Source organism: Buceros rhinoceros, unplaced genomic scaffold (genome assembly GCF_000710305.1).
Source record: "Buceros rhinoceros silvestris isolate BGI_N320 unplaced genomic scaffold, ASM71030v1 scaffold517, whole genome shotgun sequence".
NCBI classification, from domain to species: Eukaryota; Metazoa; Chordata; class Aves; order Bucerotiformes; family Bucerotidae; genus Buceros; species Buceros rhinoceros.
In genome coordinates, this window is record NW_010423691.1 from 13144 (window position 1) to 29659 (window position 16516).

The 16516-nt window shown below is 38.0% G+C and overlaps 1 protein-coding gene across 1 annotated transcript in view; it reads left to right on the top strand.

Annotated features, from left to right (window-relative positions):
* The window catches only part of LOC104497243 (mannosyl-oligosaccharide 1,2-alpha-mannosidase IB-like), a gene marked incomplete at its 3' end in the record, with an annotated part of 31791 nt that overhangs the window by 13089 nt on the left and 2186 nt on the right, over nucleotides 1–16516 (top strand). Inside the window, exon 2 of the mRNA XM_010140476.1 lies at nucleotides 15444–15714. Within this exon, the coding sequence (XP_010138778.1) occupies nucleotides 15444–15714 (271 nt within the window). The remainder of the gene's footprint in view (nucleotides 1–15443; nucleotides 15715–16516) is intronic.

A 16516-nucleotide genomic window follows, 5' to 3' on the forward strand; every position in this document is an offset into this window, starting at 1 on the left:
AAGAGTGGTAGGTTGTTTTCTAGTTCTAGACTTTCCATTAGTCAAAACAACAATGTTACCCTGTTTGAGTTTTCTCTTTCTTATTTCCCTTACAAATATATTATCTGTAATATAACAGTACATAAATGATCTCTGTCTCGAGAGATACAAAGAAGTTGTTTGAGCTAATGAAACAGGTTTTAATTTAATCTTGGAGAAATCAAACATAAGACTACAACTGTCCAAGAACTGCGTTTTGTTGCTGGGAATTTAGAAAGTTGACTTCGGTGGTGGCGGTGAAGGAAGAAATTTGACTTTATGTATAGCTGGATATATATGCAGTTGTATTGAGGAAATTTACAGAGGAGGATAACGTGGTGTGTGCTAGGTATTGTCTATAAAGCTATCTTAATCAATAGATTCTCAGAGTTTTCAGACAATGCAAAGCACAAATTGCTGAGACATTTTATATCCCCAGCTCTTCTGTTGGTTTAGATTCATGTTCTGGCCTACAGAACTTCTGTGTACTTTGTCTTGATCATGTTAAAAGTACTTTGTGTCCAACTCGTCTGTTGTTGCATACCTCTAAAGCCTGTATACGTAGTCTGTAAAATGTTAGAGTATTTAATTGGCGCTGGAAATAGCACTGATAGATGTTAAACCAAAGCAATAGAATATTTATTAATCTGTTAATTTTATCATAGGTTTATGAAAAACATCCATGATAGTTCTTGATTTATATAATAGATGTACTGTTATACTGGAGTCCTAGATGTGTGCACTGCTGAAACACGGCTCATTTGCTGTGTTTTGTTTCACTTCCTATAGCCTGCCAATATTTTTATTGCAGATGTATATGAACAAAGATTGCCTTAGCCGTTCCTGAAGGATGCCAAGTCCTCTTTAGCTGACTAAATTGTAATGTGTAAGAATAGTTTACACATCACAATTTCCTCTTTTATGATTTTTTGCATTCTGTTGCGTTTACCATTGTGATGCTAACATCCTTACTTTGTTTATGGGTCAGTCATTCATTCCATAGACTCCATGCTGGATTTTATTAACCCAGTTGGCTGTCAGCAATATTATTTACTCAGTTGAGAAGACATTGCAATTGGGAAGGTGTCTTTTTTTCAGAGTGAAGCTTATCACTCATCCTCTGCAGTCACTCATATATGAGGAAACTCCATTGTGTAATTTATGGTAATGATACCTACATTCTTGAAGATATTCAGAAGCTGTCTGGACATGGTCCTGGGCACCTGGCTCTAGGTGGTCCTGCTTGAGCAGAGGGGTTGGACCAGATGACCTCCAGAGGTCTCTTCCCACGTGAACCTTTCTGTGATTCTGTATTGAGGACTGTAATGTCTTCTGACTTGCAAAAAAAATGCTTTCTGTATTAGTAAATATACTGAGTCCTGTGAGCCTTGCATTGTTATATGTTTGTGGATGGGGAGTTACTGATCCGATGTTGCTTTTCTGGTCTCTTTTAAGAGGAAAAAAATTCCTAGCACCCAATTACCTGTCTCTTGGAGCAAAATTATGTGTTTATTAGCCAGGTAGATTATTTTAATATGGAAACTTATTAAAAGCACCTGGAAGGCTAAATAATTTGTCACACAGTTATCTTTCATCCTCTGCTTTATTGACAAGATTAAAGAACTTTGAGAGTAATGAGATACCGTTTTGCTTTGTGGAGCAGTGCAGATGAGACTGTATGTCATGATTTCCAAGTATTTTGTTGCTCTATCTTTAGTAACTGTTTTGGCTGATTTGCCAAGTAGAGAGGTATAAAGCTTTGCTGTTCTTTCCTTCTAACTACTCTCAGTGGGTGCTGTATGGGAGAAGACCTTTTACAAGTACTTTAAGTTAATCCAGTATTACTGTTAAAAGTATATCCACACTGCAGTCTGTGTTCTCTTACATGAAATCCTTTTGAATCTCAGTATAAGTGCTATATATGTTTGGTTTTTTACCCTGAAATAAATAAGGAGTGTGTTTAATAACAGCAGCTTAATAATTGCCTGCAGCTCCTGTCCTGATTGGTTTTTCTCGCAGCATGTCATGAATACCTTCTGAAAGCTATTGATGTTCTGAGACTGAGTTAAAATTAGTTTTTTTGCTGTTGCCCCATAATTCTTCCAGTTTTTGTGACGCAGGACTACATTTTAAATTGGTAGCTGGTGTGATCCTGCCAATCCTGTGGTGCAAGGAGCTGATCTGTGTCTTTCAGACAAATCAACTATTGCTCTAATGCCACAGCAAGGCTGCGCTGATGCTGTATTTGCCAGGAGGGTTGTGCATGACTGTTTCTTGGTGATGATCAGAGCAGGTCAAGAGAAACTGCTGTAGACCTGTAGTTGGAGTAAGCTGCACAACACTGGTAATATTGTTCCTCTGTAATGAAGAGCTGGTATCAGTCTCGTGGCAGATCCCAGGGGTTCTTCCCTCCTCTTCAAACTCTTTGCCATACCACATTTTAGTGCATGGCTTATGGTGCCGTGCATGTTCATTACTATTCCTGTTTTAAACGTATAGATACACAGGTATCAATTTATCATACAGCTATATGGTAACAGTCATTGTGAAGGAGGAAGAGAAATCTGAGCAGTGTGTTTGAGCTTCCAGTTGGATATTTAAAGCAGTGTTGCTTCTGGGATGTGCTAAACAACTCTGGCTGAGTGTGTAAAATAGCAGTATGGAAGTGTGGTTGTGTCGACAGAACATCTGTGTGAGGGTAGTCACTTCCTTAGAGTTCTGAAGGATCTGCTGGAGGGTTTCCTGTGCAGAGAAGTCTAGTACCATCTGCTTACCTGAAAGTTTGCCATCTCTGAGTCTGCATTATATGCTATTTGCTACTTTCACTTCACAATAGCCTTTTTCTCTTTATGTGTATTTTTGCTGTCAACTTATTTTATATTTGAACAATTAGAATTTTTAGACTAAGTCCATACTAATATCATGGCAATTGCTTGAATTTGCTAACTTTCTCCAGCTGTTTTTTTTGTTGGTGAAAGTCTTGGGCTTTACTACTGGAGATCAGGCTGCTGAGGAGACTCATGGTGTAAAAGGAGGAAGCTACCATACTTACTGTGGTACCCCTTTTGAACACAGGCATCAGCAAGAGGGCATTGCTTCAGTTAATATAATTACCTTTTTTTTTTTTATATAGGGTGTGGGAAAAGGGAAAGAAATACCCGATTAGGAACAGGAACCTGGAGGGGGAAATTGAGCCAGGGCTAGCAGAAGGACTTGGTGAGGAGCAGCAATTAACTTCTCTCTTTGGAAGTTGGAAATGGGAACTGGACGCCGAACAAAATAAAAGGCGGTGCGATAACTCTGAAATAATGCCTTTAGCTTTGCTGCCCGTTTTCCCTAAACAACATTGTCTGATGCATAAGAAGAGGTGGATGTTGGCTGAGTGAGATATCAAAAACTAATCAGAGCGGCGTTGGGGAGAGGAAACATTTGAAGCAAGTAGGTGCTTAGTAAGGCATAAAGACAATTTAGGATGGTAGGGAGTCACTCTTTTCTGATGAAGAAAACAGTATCGTTGGGATAAAGTAGAGGCAAAGAGCATATGGCTGAGTGAGAGGAAAGAGGCGATGGTAGGAGAGGGAATGACTGCGGTTAATGATGTGAATTTGTGTGCAGAAAACATGTTCCTTATAGCTTGGGCTCTAATTTAACATCCCTAAACATACAGGTCTATAATGCTTGAAGCTCACATTTTGTTATACTGCGTGCCCAGCTCTTTAATCTTGCCTATATCCTTGCCCCAACAGCAGTGTTTGGGCAGCCAGGCAGTTAAGAGACCTGATTTGGCCTGAAATGATCAGTGATTTTTCATCTGGCTCAGCTCATTACTGGCTGACTGGCATGTTGCCTGGTCTCCTGAGTACTGCCATAAGGAGAAAGAGAGGTTGCTTTTGTAGGACATCTAAGGTCCTGAAAATTAAAGAATGATTTGCACAGAGATGATGACCAACACAGGGGATATGGACTTATAATACACTATTACATAAACCAATATTCCAACTAATATTGTTGACCATATTACTAATATTGCAATCATATGCAACTAATCTTCAGTTTAGTGCATGTGTGGATGTATAAGCGTTCTTCACATGCTAGCTGATTTGTTTCTACAGAATCACTACTGTTTTAGTGGTTCTGTAGACCATCAGTGACTCCTTATGGCAACACCAGGGAAGCTGTGTTTCAGTGCACAGTCTGGCAGGTGATCGGGAGAGGGGACCCAGGCTGATGGTGGGCAACTCTTACTCATTCAGGGATATTCTCTTACTAGTACACTCAGGTGGACTTCTTCACCTCAGGCATACACCGAAGGCAGTGTCAGCTCCTCTCCATGTGGAAGTGGGTCTGCAGATGGGTCCTCCCTGAATTTGTCAAAAGAACTTCTGCAAGCTTAACCTGCCATTGCTTGTGCTTGCTGCATTGGTGATCCCTGCTCTAGGTGTTGCATGGGTTATCCAGTCAGTTTATTTATCTCGCCATGATTTTATCCAATAGTCCTCAGTTTCCAGCAGATCCTTGCCTTCTTACTGTTTGTCTTGAAAACCTCAGAGTTCTATAGTTAGTTTCATTTTTTGTTATACCAATAAACTTAAAGCTACAATTTACGCATTTGTCTCTGGCAGGCTGGGTGAACTTACCTGCAGAGGGAAGATTGCTCCTGCTTCCTTACCCATGGTAGCTTTGGCTGTCATTGGACCCCACCATCAGCTAATGCAGGGAGCTAACTCCATGCAAAAAAACCCAAACAAACAAACCTGTGAACAAATAAATGCCCAGGAAAGCACTACCAAGCCCCCAGACAGTCTGCTGTGTTAAGACCCTCAATCTGTTCACCAGCCACTGACAAGTGCCAAAGCTGGTGCAAGTTTGAGTGGACCTTTCACTTGGCAGTAGCTACATATTGATCAGCTTAAATATAATGTGAAACTGTAGCTGGAGTAACTTTTTTTTTCCCCTGCTGCAAGCAGATACGTGTGAAACCTTGTCAAGGTATTTTTTTCTTTCTCTGTTGTTGACCTACATAGTAACTGATAGCAGGAGGCTGTTGTCTTCTATTAGTTCAAGTGGCGGAGTCTCTTATGGATGTAGAGCTCAAGCCTTACCGTTTTGAATCACTAGGATGTTAAAAGGATGGTAATAATTTTTAGTGATTCCTACTAACTAAATAAAACTTTCAAGCCCTGTTTGTAACAAAATAAAATCAAGTTAATTATATAGAAGTGGCTTAATAGAGGTATTTGCTTGTTAACTGTGTTGCTTGAAGTTTTTTAAAACATAAAACTGTGGTTTATGTTTTGGTTGGTCTTTTTTTTTCAAAATGAGAGTAGACCAGGAGTTACCTTCTTTCAACTATTTTACCTGGACTCTCACATTTAGTGAGGTTTTTTGGAGGCAAGTTCTCTTCAAGCATGTCCCCTCTTGTTCTTTAATTTTAGAACAAGCTTATAATATCTATGTGGAATGTGGCATAAGTGTCATCTGTTCTACCACATGTGGCGGGTGAGGCTATTCTGGCATATTAAGTATTTAATATGTTTGTCTTTAGCGCATCTCATTGCAAGGAATTAATGCAGCTTCCTCTGTGACATTCTTACCTAAGCGATTTCAGCAAGCCTTTGGTATCTGTTGGAGGAAAGTTTTCAAGCTCTATCTTGTGAAGGTAAACAGGTAGAACTCCATTTCTCTATTGCTTAAATGTTCTCTCGTCTATTGCTGTTTCTGTGTCTCAGGTGAGGTGTTAGGAAACTCTTCATAGCTTATTAGTCAAACCAGTATCACATGTTTTGTTATTGGGCTCAACTATCTGAACAAGAGCATGTTGTAATCAACAGATGTACTAAGAAATTCCTTTTCTTCTTTCTGAGTGGTTATGTGGAAGGATATGAGATTTCTCAGCTGGGTAAGGCTCCTGCCTAAAACTTGTTCAATTTCTTGAGGCTATTTGGGTCCTTTCAATCTCTCCTGAAGATTTTCTGCATGCCTCCAGAAACTTATTTTTCCTTCTCTGGGAGTCTCACGTGCAAAAGCAGGGATTTGTGATTCTGGGGCAAAGAAGATCAGGAAGTAAGGGAGAGCGTGAGTGCTGTGTGTAACGCACATTTATGGTTTGAGTTGCTTTGTCGTTACTTTGTTCTTGTTTCTGTTGCCACCTCTTCCCAAAATTCCTGTGCAAATCTTAAGGTTATGAACCCATCATCCCATCTTGGCAACTTAGCTAGTGCAGAGGGTGAAGGAGTAGCAAGTCAGTACTGTAGTGCTGCAGATGTATTGCAAACTGCTGGTGTTGTACAAAAGGGACCCATGATTCATTTTCTTTAGATAAAACATTATGTAAGATTATTTTTGAAAAACTAAAACTTAACATTCCCTGGAGTGAAAAAATTTTGAGTGTAGGAAATGCTAGTTCTGCGCTTGCACGTGCCACTTTGATATGGCTCTTCATATGTCCAAAATGGTGAGAATTAAGGTATAGTGGAAACCAGTAATCTGCTTGGTTTTCAGGTGTTTGAATCTATTTTTTGAATCTGAAATTATCCATCTAAGTCTGGCTGATTTTAGGATTCTGTTTAGTATTGGGCAGCTTAAGTAGGACTGTGGTTTTCCTGGGGAAAAGTTGCTATCAAAGCAGGTTTGTTTTTATCATTGTGAAAATGAGTGTTTACAAATACGTAATTTTGTATGGAATAAAGAAAAATAATCGACTTCTGTAAAGATTGTAGCATGATGACCTCTGAGAAGGATGAACTTCAAGTGGTATGGAAAATACAATAATGCTTCAGACTCAGCAGCAACTGTTATAATATGTGCCAAATCATGGAACATACCACTCTTATTTTCCTTCCTGGCTTATGTTGCTGGCTTTGTCTTGATGCATTTTTTGGTTTGTTGTTTTTTTTTTTTCCCCCTGTTGGAAACTTAGTTTTTGGCAGTAGTAGTAAACTGGATGTAAAATAATGTTTAAAGAACTTGGTGTTGTGCAGTGCGAGTGTTCTTGTTTGTTTTATTTCTGCTTGAGCACACGCTTCAGTATCTGATCTATGCCATCAGTATCAGTGGGACTGCTTGGTCCTGTATGTAAATGTGCTTATTTGTAAAGATGCCTTCTTCAGTAGGAAGCAGAGATGATGCATTGCTCTTCCATGAGAACCCGGTCATTGCTTTCTTAGCATCACAGGAACAGCTATGTATTATTCTGCCATGGTCAAACTGTCTTTTGTATCAATAAATAATATAGTATGCAAGATGTTTGTCCATACTGTCTTGACTTGACTGTGGTGAGTGTAAATACATGGCTATATCTATCTAAACTTGTACAATAGCAGTGTTTCCAGCAACCCAGAGTGCTTTACAGTAGAAGATTCTGTGGTTAATTGTAGTAGCCTTCTGCAGTTTTGAATTAAAATTATCCTACTAGGTTTTGCTGATGTTTGAAGTTGTCATCAAAATAAACTCTTAGTTTCCAGATGTTCCTTCTTACCATCTTGCTTATTTCTAATTTTTTATCCTACCCAATTCTCTTGTTTAACACTGATTTGTTTTTCTCTTATTCCTATAGTCTATATGTATGTGCCTTTCACTCTTCTTGTAAAGTTCTTCTGTCTTTATTACTTAAATTAAATATGTCTTATTGTGGTACTAATTGTAAGGGAAGATCTGATGCTCCAGTCAGCTCGGTGCCTGGAGACAGGAAGCTATTTAAAATCCTTTTACACAGGGCAGGTTACAACATTCTTCTAATTCAGGCTTCTTGATAAAACATGAAGAGACTCTAAATTTCGTTAACTTTTACTAAGAAGTTTTTCAGTTTTTCCATTTTTAGAATTAAGATTGATTCTTAAAAAATACTTTTTTTTTTCCGTTTGTTAGCATTGTAAGTGCTTTGGCAATTATATTTAAGACCTTGTTCTGCAGCTGTGGTGATTGAAGACTATGCTGTTGAACTTTATGCATCTATTGCTTTTCCTTGTGGAGTGTTTTCATACCTGAATGAAGACATTAAAAACTGAATGAGTTTGCTTATGTAGTTGAAAAGTTGTGTAAAGTGTTACATGCTATTTTTATATTTTCTTTGCTCCTCACTAATGAAAGTTGTATTCATTGCTCTTGAAATCTTAAAACAGAAATATATTTCTTGCTGAAATATTTTATCTAATTCTTCCGAAAATCTGTTTCAGCTGATACTGTAACTACAAAACTAAGGAAATTTCACGTAAGCTTAAAATGTTTACACAGTCTGTAGTGACCCTTCTTAGCATTGACAAATGCCTGGCTGCTAATGGAAGTGCAACTGTTGGAGTGTTTGTAGAAAGCATCTGCCTTTCTTTACTGGTAAAACTTGAGCTGACTGTACCAGCTATGACAGCACTTTCAGGTCGGAAGATAGCCATTGACTTGAGCTTGACACTCTCTTCTTTTCTTTGAGTTGATGCTTGGGATTACTTGGCTGCAGTAGACAGAGGTGAGGAACAAATGCCTTTGCTAATGGTCACAGCACTTGACAATCTCAAGATAGATTTTCCCAGTTCAGTTCACGCTAACATCTATAACATAGGAAGCAAATAATTCCTGAAGGATGATCCTTGCCTGCATATCTGGTTTTTTTTTCTTTCAAAAGTTATGTGTTCTGCATTTGGTAGTGGAATGTGTACTATTTTGTCCTTAGCTGGAAGGTATGAGATGTACTTTTTATTTTCATTGTGAAAGAAAACGAGATGATGTCTGATATGTTAATTCACTTTATGAAGTATTTAATTGGCTGTATTACCTTGTATATTTTATGAAGATTCTGGCTGCGTTCCAAAATCTTAAAAGTTGCCTAGCAATACTAAGAAATTTTTGACTTTCAGTTTTGCAGAGGTCTTGATCTTCATGCATAAGGGATGTGGTTCAGCTTTCCACTCCCTTCTTCTGTATGCCCATTTAATTTTGTGTTTTTGAAATCCTCTCTAAATATATTCCCCAAGGATTTTGCTTGTCCTTATTCCAGAGCTGTTTCCAAAGGCCCTGCTTAAATTGCAAAACAAAGGGAAACAACTGGACAGATGCAGATACAGGAGAAACAAGCAGCAGTGGCCTTTGATCAGCATGGAAAACTGTTGTGCCTAGAAAAATACGTATAATGAATTACAGTTTTTGCAACAACAGCAATAAAAATCCCAACCCCCCAAAAAACCAGAAAGACAATGTAAGGATGCCAATAGTTATGTGAATTGTCTTCCTAACAGAACTGCTGGATGAACAGAACAAGATCAAATTCTGAGGGGGTTGAACTCTGGGTTAAAAAATACTGCATTTAAAATACGTGGAAATGAAACTGAAAAATTTAGGTGTAGTCCAGTTCTAGGAAATGGGAAGAATGCCCAGACACTGGCAATCTGGGCAATGGAGAAGTTTCCACTGCTGAACAAAAGATGTAGGAGGAAGATTAAGAAGTTAAGTAACAGTTCATTTGGCTTGAAGGTGACGCCCAGCTATCCTCAAAGAAACGTCAAAGACTGACATTTTGGTTTAGACAAGAGAGCAGGTCTGAAACAGGATCTGTGAGCTTCCATTATAGAGATGAGAGGTTTTGAGAGCAGTGGCAAAGGTCGCTGAAGGCCTGGGTTCTTGTAAGATTTAGCTGCAAAAGACATCGGTTAAAGATGTGATTTATTGCACAGAAGTGGATGGAAGGAAGTTTTGTTTGGAGGAAGTCTACATGGAATTTGAGAGGAGATGAAAAGAGGATTAAAGGAGAGTGCCTGTGTCAGTGAGTTAATTCTCTCCTCTCCCTGGCATGGTCCAAAGAAGTTGAATGATCAAACTGAGGAGGACCAGTGTCCGGAATGGTGGCTGTGCCTTTATAGAAGACCGAGGAAGCAAACTACTGGAGCCTGGGTTGGTAAAAATAATAATAAGGGAAGGCAGGAAACATGAAAAAGGACCATGAGAAAGGTCAAGGGAAAGCGTGATGGCAAGAGGAGAGACTTATGACACTGGGTGGAAAGGAATAAGGAATTGAATGAGGAAGGATTCTGTCTCGTGTTCCTTGTGTTTGAGGAGCAGTACTAATGTCATTTGGAAATCTTAACCACTTGCTAGGAATAAATTCTACTGTCACCTTTGTCTAAAAGAAAATGCTCAAGGAATTGGCAGTTTGGGTTAATTTTCTGGGCAATGAGGAGCAATATATATATACACACATATATAGTGTTCTTGTGTCATCAGTGTATATCCTCCGTATGCTAGGAGAACGTGATGGTGTTGCAATATCTGTGGATGTTATAAAATCATGTATGCCGCAAGACTGGAGGGAAAAGCAACTTTTGTAGTTAATGTGTGAAATATTTTTTAGGCACTGACTTTCAAAGATGTATTTATTTACTTTAATGCCTATCTTTTTGGTTTACTGTGTCTCTGAAAGTAGCCTCTGGTTGAAGAATTAAACTTGACAGAAAGTTTCAGAATTTCCCCATAGGGTTTTGCTTCTGGGTGACAGACAAAAATATTTATGTGCTTTAACAGTTCTTGTCTATCCATCTGCTGAAAATCCAAATGATGAAAAACTGGTTGTCCTTTTGCTGCAGTGACCCAGTGCTCTGCTTTTTAGAGTGAGAACAGTTGGTGGTGGCCAGTTTTCTTTTCTTGACTTTTTTTTTGACCTTGGATCTTAGGAAGAAGCTTGAAAGCGTTTTGGGTTTTGCGTTTTTTTTTTTTTTTTTTTTTTTTTTTTTTTTTTTTTTTTTTTGCAATTTGGTTTCTGAAGAGCCTATTGTGTCACAGCAGATAGGAGAGATGTTAAAAGTCATAGTCTTGGCAAGCGAAGCTTTAGTAGCTGTTTCAGAAGGCTCACCACAGGATGTGTAATTAAAGCACGTGAAGTTTAGGTTAGTGATTTGGTTATCAAGCTTTGTCATTCAGAAACCACCACAAATTACATTTAAGACAGCTTGTGGCCACTTGGAGAGTGTGCAGTGTTCCTGCACAGCAGCTGCAATAGTTAAGGTGATTGTTTAAGAAACATGCACCTGTTTCTAGCTTCAGATTCTAATTATTGGATCTATTTATGGTTCTTCCTAGCAAAAATACTCTAATCACAGGTTCTTTTAGTAATATTACTTTTTTAAAAATAGCTATTGCTGTAGATTCATGGTATTTGAACCTCTGAGACTTAGAATGAACTGTTGAGGTGACTAGGAGGAAGCAGTAGCTGTCTCTTAGGCAAGATTTTTGAAGATTTACTCAAAATACTCTGTATTTTAAGAGTTTCTTATGTTTCCTAGAAGCAGGGGGTTGGGGGTAGGTAGCTAGATAGGGGGTACTGTTTAGCATGTTTTAATGTATGTGTTTATGCTGAGATTCTTTCCAGTCTTAGATTTTTTTTTTTTTTAGGTCTCTTCTTTAACTCTGGATATTTGAGTGTAATATTATATACATGCATTAAACTGTTGCTGACTTTTTCTTAAGCTGGATGAGGGGAGCTTGTTGGTGTTTGGGTGTGACTTGGGAGGGGGGCTGTCAGCTGCTCACACATTTCCAATCTTCTTATTCTCTTCACTTTATTCCATATTTTCATTTAGTCCTTGATGCTTAAGAACTCGGAAGAAACATGTGGTATTGGTATTCAGGGGTGTAGTTTTTCTTCCATTAGGGTCATATACTTGAATATATTTAGTAAAAATACATCTTGAGCTGGAATGTGGAATATAACATTTCTTGTAGCTCCAGTGCTGTCCATCACTGGTAGTTGCATAGAGAATATTCATCTGCAGGAGAATCTCCTGTAAACTTCCTCAAACACCTGTTAACCTTTCTCTCTGTCTTACTGTTCTCTTATGTTTGTCTCAAAATGTCACTTCCTGGAGGCCAGGGAGCTGATCATACAGTTAGTATTAGAATTTTTCATCTCTATTGAGTCTCTGTGTTTTCTTCAGACACTTAAGTATTCTGCTGAGTGACTGAAAGTAAACTCTTTCAAACCTCCTTAATGACTCTAATTGGATTATAGTGCTGTAGAAATCAACAGCTTTTGTGCGTTTATGTAGTGGTTCCTGCAATGTAAACAGTCGTGAGTTCAAAACTTGTTTTCCAATTTATGTCTGTTTCACGCAGTTTGAATCTAGAAATAGATGAAGTTGGTGGAGTGATGGAGCTTTTATTATTATTGTTGTATGCAACACCTGGGACTGAAAATTTAAAGGAAAGGTAAAGGTGAAAATCTTCATGGCACTTGGTCTTGATGGTGCAAAATCGTGAAGGTGCACTAAGCACATGACCAGTGACTCATTCGAGTGAATCAGACTCACTATAAATACTCAGACATCATTGATTTTTTTTTTTTTCTTCCATAAAGGGGGATCAACATGCTTTTTAATTACAGGTTTTACCAAAAACATTTATGAATAAAGTATACTCATAAAGCATCCTCTTCAAATTAGGTTAATATGGATATACCTTGAACATCTTTTTAATAAAGATTATGTAATAATCTTTTTAATGAAGGTCTGAAACATATTTTTACACTGCTTTTCTAAAAATTCAGGTTGTTCAGTGATGGTTGATCCTTTGCAAAAAGAATTTCAATATCTATTTACAAAAGGTTAGTAGATCTAGTCAGAAGGTAAAGGCTGTCTTTTGCTTCCAGAAACAGAGCTTTGAAAATGAGAAATGTGCTTCCAAAATACATTATCCCCATACTGAAATACTTGTTTCCAAAATGTTCAGTAACACTTCCTATTTCTCATTCTCTGCAAGCCATCTCTTTGGCTCATGTACAGTTTGCTGTCTCTTGGTGAGAACATGACTGTGGGGAATGATATCTTGTTCTGGTGACCTCATTCTCTCTAGCTGTATTTTATGCAGAACCCTCTGCTAGCCCTGGAAAAGCTTTCCAGACTGGATCTATGGTTTCAAATCTTTCAGTTAATAGACATTTTCAGCCCCTTTTGTTAGTGAATTTAGCATGTGACTGCTAGAATAGAACATGAGTAACTTTTACAGGAATACAGGAAAGTTCTTTTTCCCCTGTAAAGAGAACATGGTAGGGGTAAGTTATCCTAAACAGAACTACTTATATCTTCTCTCATTAGTCTTTTGCCACTTTGAAAATTGTTTCATTACAGTTGAGGGAGAGAAGAGCTGTGACTATTAAATCCAAACTCATTAACACTGTTGAACAGTAAAAGTGAGGAGCTCAGTCTTTCTTTTCTGTAGTTTGGGAGAAATACAGACGTGATGTCATATTGAGAAAAGTGGCTGAAGAACTTTGGTTTGAATGTCTTTCAGTCAATGCATCTGTTAAAACAGTGTGGTGTTCCTTCTGGTACTGAAACACTGCAAGGTAATAATGCTACTGTAATTTTAAGTGCAAACCTAATAGCACTAAAGGAAAATGTAAAGGCTAATAAAGCCATTCTTTGTGTAACAATGGATTTTGCTGAGAGTGTTTGTAATACCGTGGGTTTCCCCCTGCATGCAGTGCGTGGGAAGTTATTTTCTGGATGACATCAAGTGATGCCAGAATTTGTCAAATTGAGAATAAAATGTGTGCCTACAAGGAAGTCTCTGTTTAAGCTTTGGAGCCCAAGCTAAAGACTGGACCCAAGAGGTGTATAAATTTTAACTTAAAAACATACTGGATGTTTGAGAGAGAGGGCTAGTGCACTGGGCATTTGAACTGTGAGTTTCTGGAACTAAAAGCTTGATTTATTGCACTTTGACTTTAAGTCAGCTCTCCTTAGGCAGAGGACTGTAACAGTCAAACCTTGCACAAAATGGGCCAGTGTGGTGGGATTGCTCTGATATTATTGCATCGTAACTCTATGCAACTTATTAATTATTAGCTTCATTATTTGACCTTTTCTGTAATGGTGAAGCAGTGCTCTGTAATGGACATGACACAGTCTTGATCTGTGAGATTAATGAAACCAGTTCTACTTTACTTGCAAAGCTCACTAAGGGCTGTCCATATCCCCAAATATTCTAGCACAGCACCCCAGTAAGTTACTTTAAAATTTGTTTGAATCTCTGGACATGTTACTGTGTTTTCATAGACTTTGTCAAATATTTTTAATAATCTTTGTAGCAAAAATATTTCAATTTCTTATGTAGGTACATTCCTGGTTTTATTGTCAATCCTTTGTTTATTTTGTTATATAAGCTTTGGATTGGCTTTTAATTGCAGTTGAACTACATGATCACTATAGTTCCCACTGAACTTTTTCAACTGAAGTCTTCTAATCTCTCCTGTCAAATGGTGGTTGTTCCCTTTCAGTATACTGGAAAAGTCATGAGATATGGGTCAAATGTCTTAGTTCCTCCTAAAAGCAGTTAGGCCAAGCTTGGTATTTTCTGTATGGCGTGCTGCTTGCTTTCTTCCCATCATCCACTGTCTTCTCCTTAATGCTCTTTGAGGAAAAAGTATTTTTGTCTGGAGGAAGAAACAGGGAGGGAGGGTGATTTGTTTTGAGGTTTTTTGTTTGTTTGTTTTCTTTCTTTTTTTCTTGAACTAGTGCTTGTTTTAAAACCCTGCAACTATTTTGGCTTACAATAGTCATTGAGCAACTCTATATTTTAAAGAAGCTTGAAAAGGTTGTGATATATCGAGAGTCTGATGTGTATCTTTCTGATGCTTTGAAATATTTTAGGACTGGAATGGGAGATTTTTGTCTGTTCGAATAACCTCTTGTATAACCCCAGCTTTAAAACAGAACTCTTCATTTTGTGTGTGAATCTTTAAACTTTTACTGACCATTAAAGATCATGATGGAAGATTGTGCTTAGAACCGAGATGATGTTGGCTTTGTTGACAGTGAGTTTCAAAATCATGCTTTAGTAAAAGCTCTTAACTTCCTAAATGGCTTTATTACTAACTTTGTGTTTAACTTGTGAGATTTATGGACTGCATTGGTTGGAGCAATGAGTTCTGAATTCAAGACAAAACATGTTTTGATGGGGTTTGCAGCTCTTACCTCATTGTTGATAAAAGGAGTGGTTGTGATTTTTTTCTTACAGTAGTTACTTCAGATCCTGGCAAGTTGTGTACGATGTATTTATTGTGCAGAAAGCAAGGAAGAGCCCTCTGGATTTTTTTTTAAACTGAATGATTGCTAGCTGTGCCTCCACACTTCCTGTAGTGGAAGTACAGGATGTAGGGCTTTTGCTCTTTAAAGTCTTGAACAAGCAAAGGTGCGGAGAGATAAGTTAGAAAACCCCTATGATACATTTTTCTACAATAGTGTTGCTGATCTGTGCACTGTTCTTGCTTTGGGGTTTACGGCAAAAATAGCGTAGGATTGTACACTAACATAATTCAGTAAGCTTGTCTGAAGCATTAGAATTACTTAGAGTAAACCAACCTGGGAGGTGGCTTCTGTTTTGAAGCTGCAGTTTATTTATAAACAATGTGTTTTTAGTAATGAGATGCTGACTAGCATTTGTGTCTCTAGAGAAGAAGAGGAACGTCTGAGAAATAAGATCCGAGCAGATCATGAAAAGGCTCTGGAAGAGGCTAAGGAGAAATTGAAGAAATCGCGTGATGAGATTCAAGCTGAGATTCAGACAGAAAAGAACAAAGTAGTGCAAGAGTTGAAAAAGAAAGACAGCAAGCCACTGCCCCCTGTTCCTTTACCAAATCTTACAGGCATAAACAGTGGAGAACCAGCAGACCCGGATATCAGAGAGAAGAGGAACAAAATTAAAGAGGTAAAGATGATGATGGTATCGTCCTATCCATTTTTGTATCTGCTAGCAGTTATTTATATGGCATTTAGCTGCTGTTACGATTTATATTAAAAAGAGAAGGAAAAGCAGGATTACAGATCTTTTTAATAAACAGTAAGCTCAAAGTGCACATCAAGTATTAAAGACCATCAGCATTATTGCATATTTTTCCTGGTGTTGGGGTGATATTTCACTTGCTAATGACATAAAGATATTAAGGATTTCTTCAACTTAATGGTATGGGTTGAAAGTGGGTTTATCATTAACATGTGGAACAGCAACAAGTGCATCTTGAGAGCAGAGCCTGACTTTGTCAGGTTGCGTTCAAAGAATGAGATATGTTAGTGTGGCACAAGATATTTTTAAATGTTTAAAAACTGGATTGGAAATGTAGGGGTAAAAAAAGATCTGCTGTTGCAATTTGCAAATTGCCACATTACCACATGCTTTTTTTAATATAAGTTTTACCTGGCTCTAAAAAAGTAGGAGTTCAGTTAAGTAGATTGCCTCATTTACCTGCAAAACATTCAAACTAAGATGGTGGCTTAGTTTTGGTTCTGTGTCAGCTCATGCTATGGGAATTGCTGTTTCTGGTCTTAGCCTTTCCACTCCTGGTGGGCTGTGAGATTCATTGCCCTATTTTGCCCTGGCAATGCCAATTTCCTGTTATTATCACCAGGTGTTTTTCTGAGACTGTTCTTCTAACTAGTATGGCAGAAACATTGTACAGCTGCCTTTTTATTATTATTTCCTGCAATCTGATTGATTTTATGCCTAAAAATCGGTTAGCAAGCAGGAA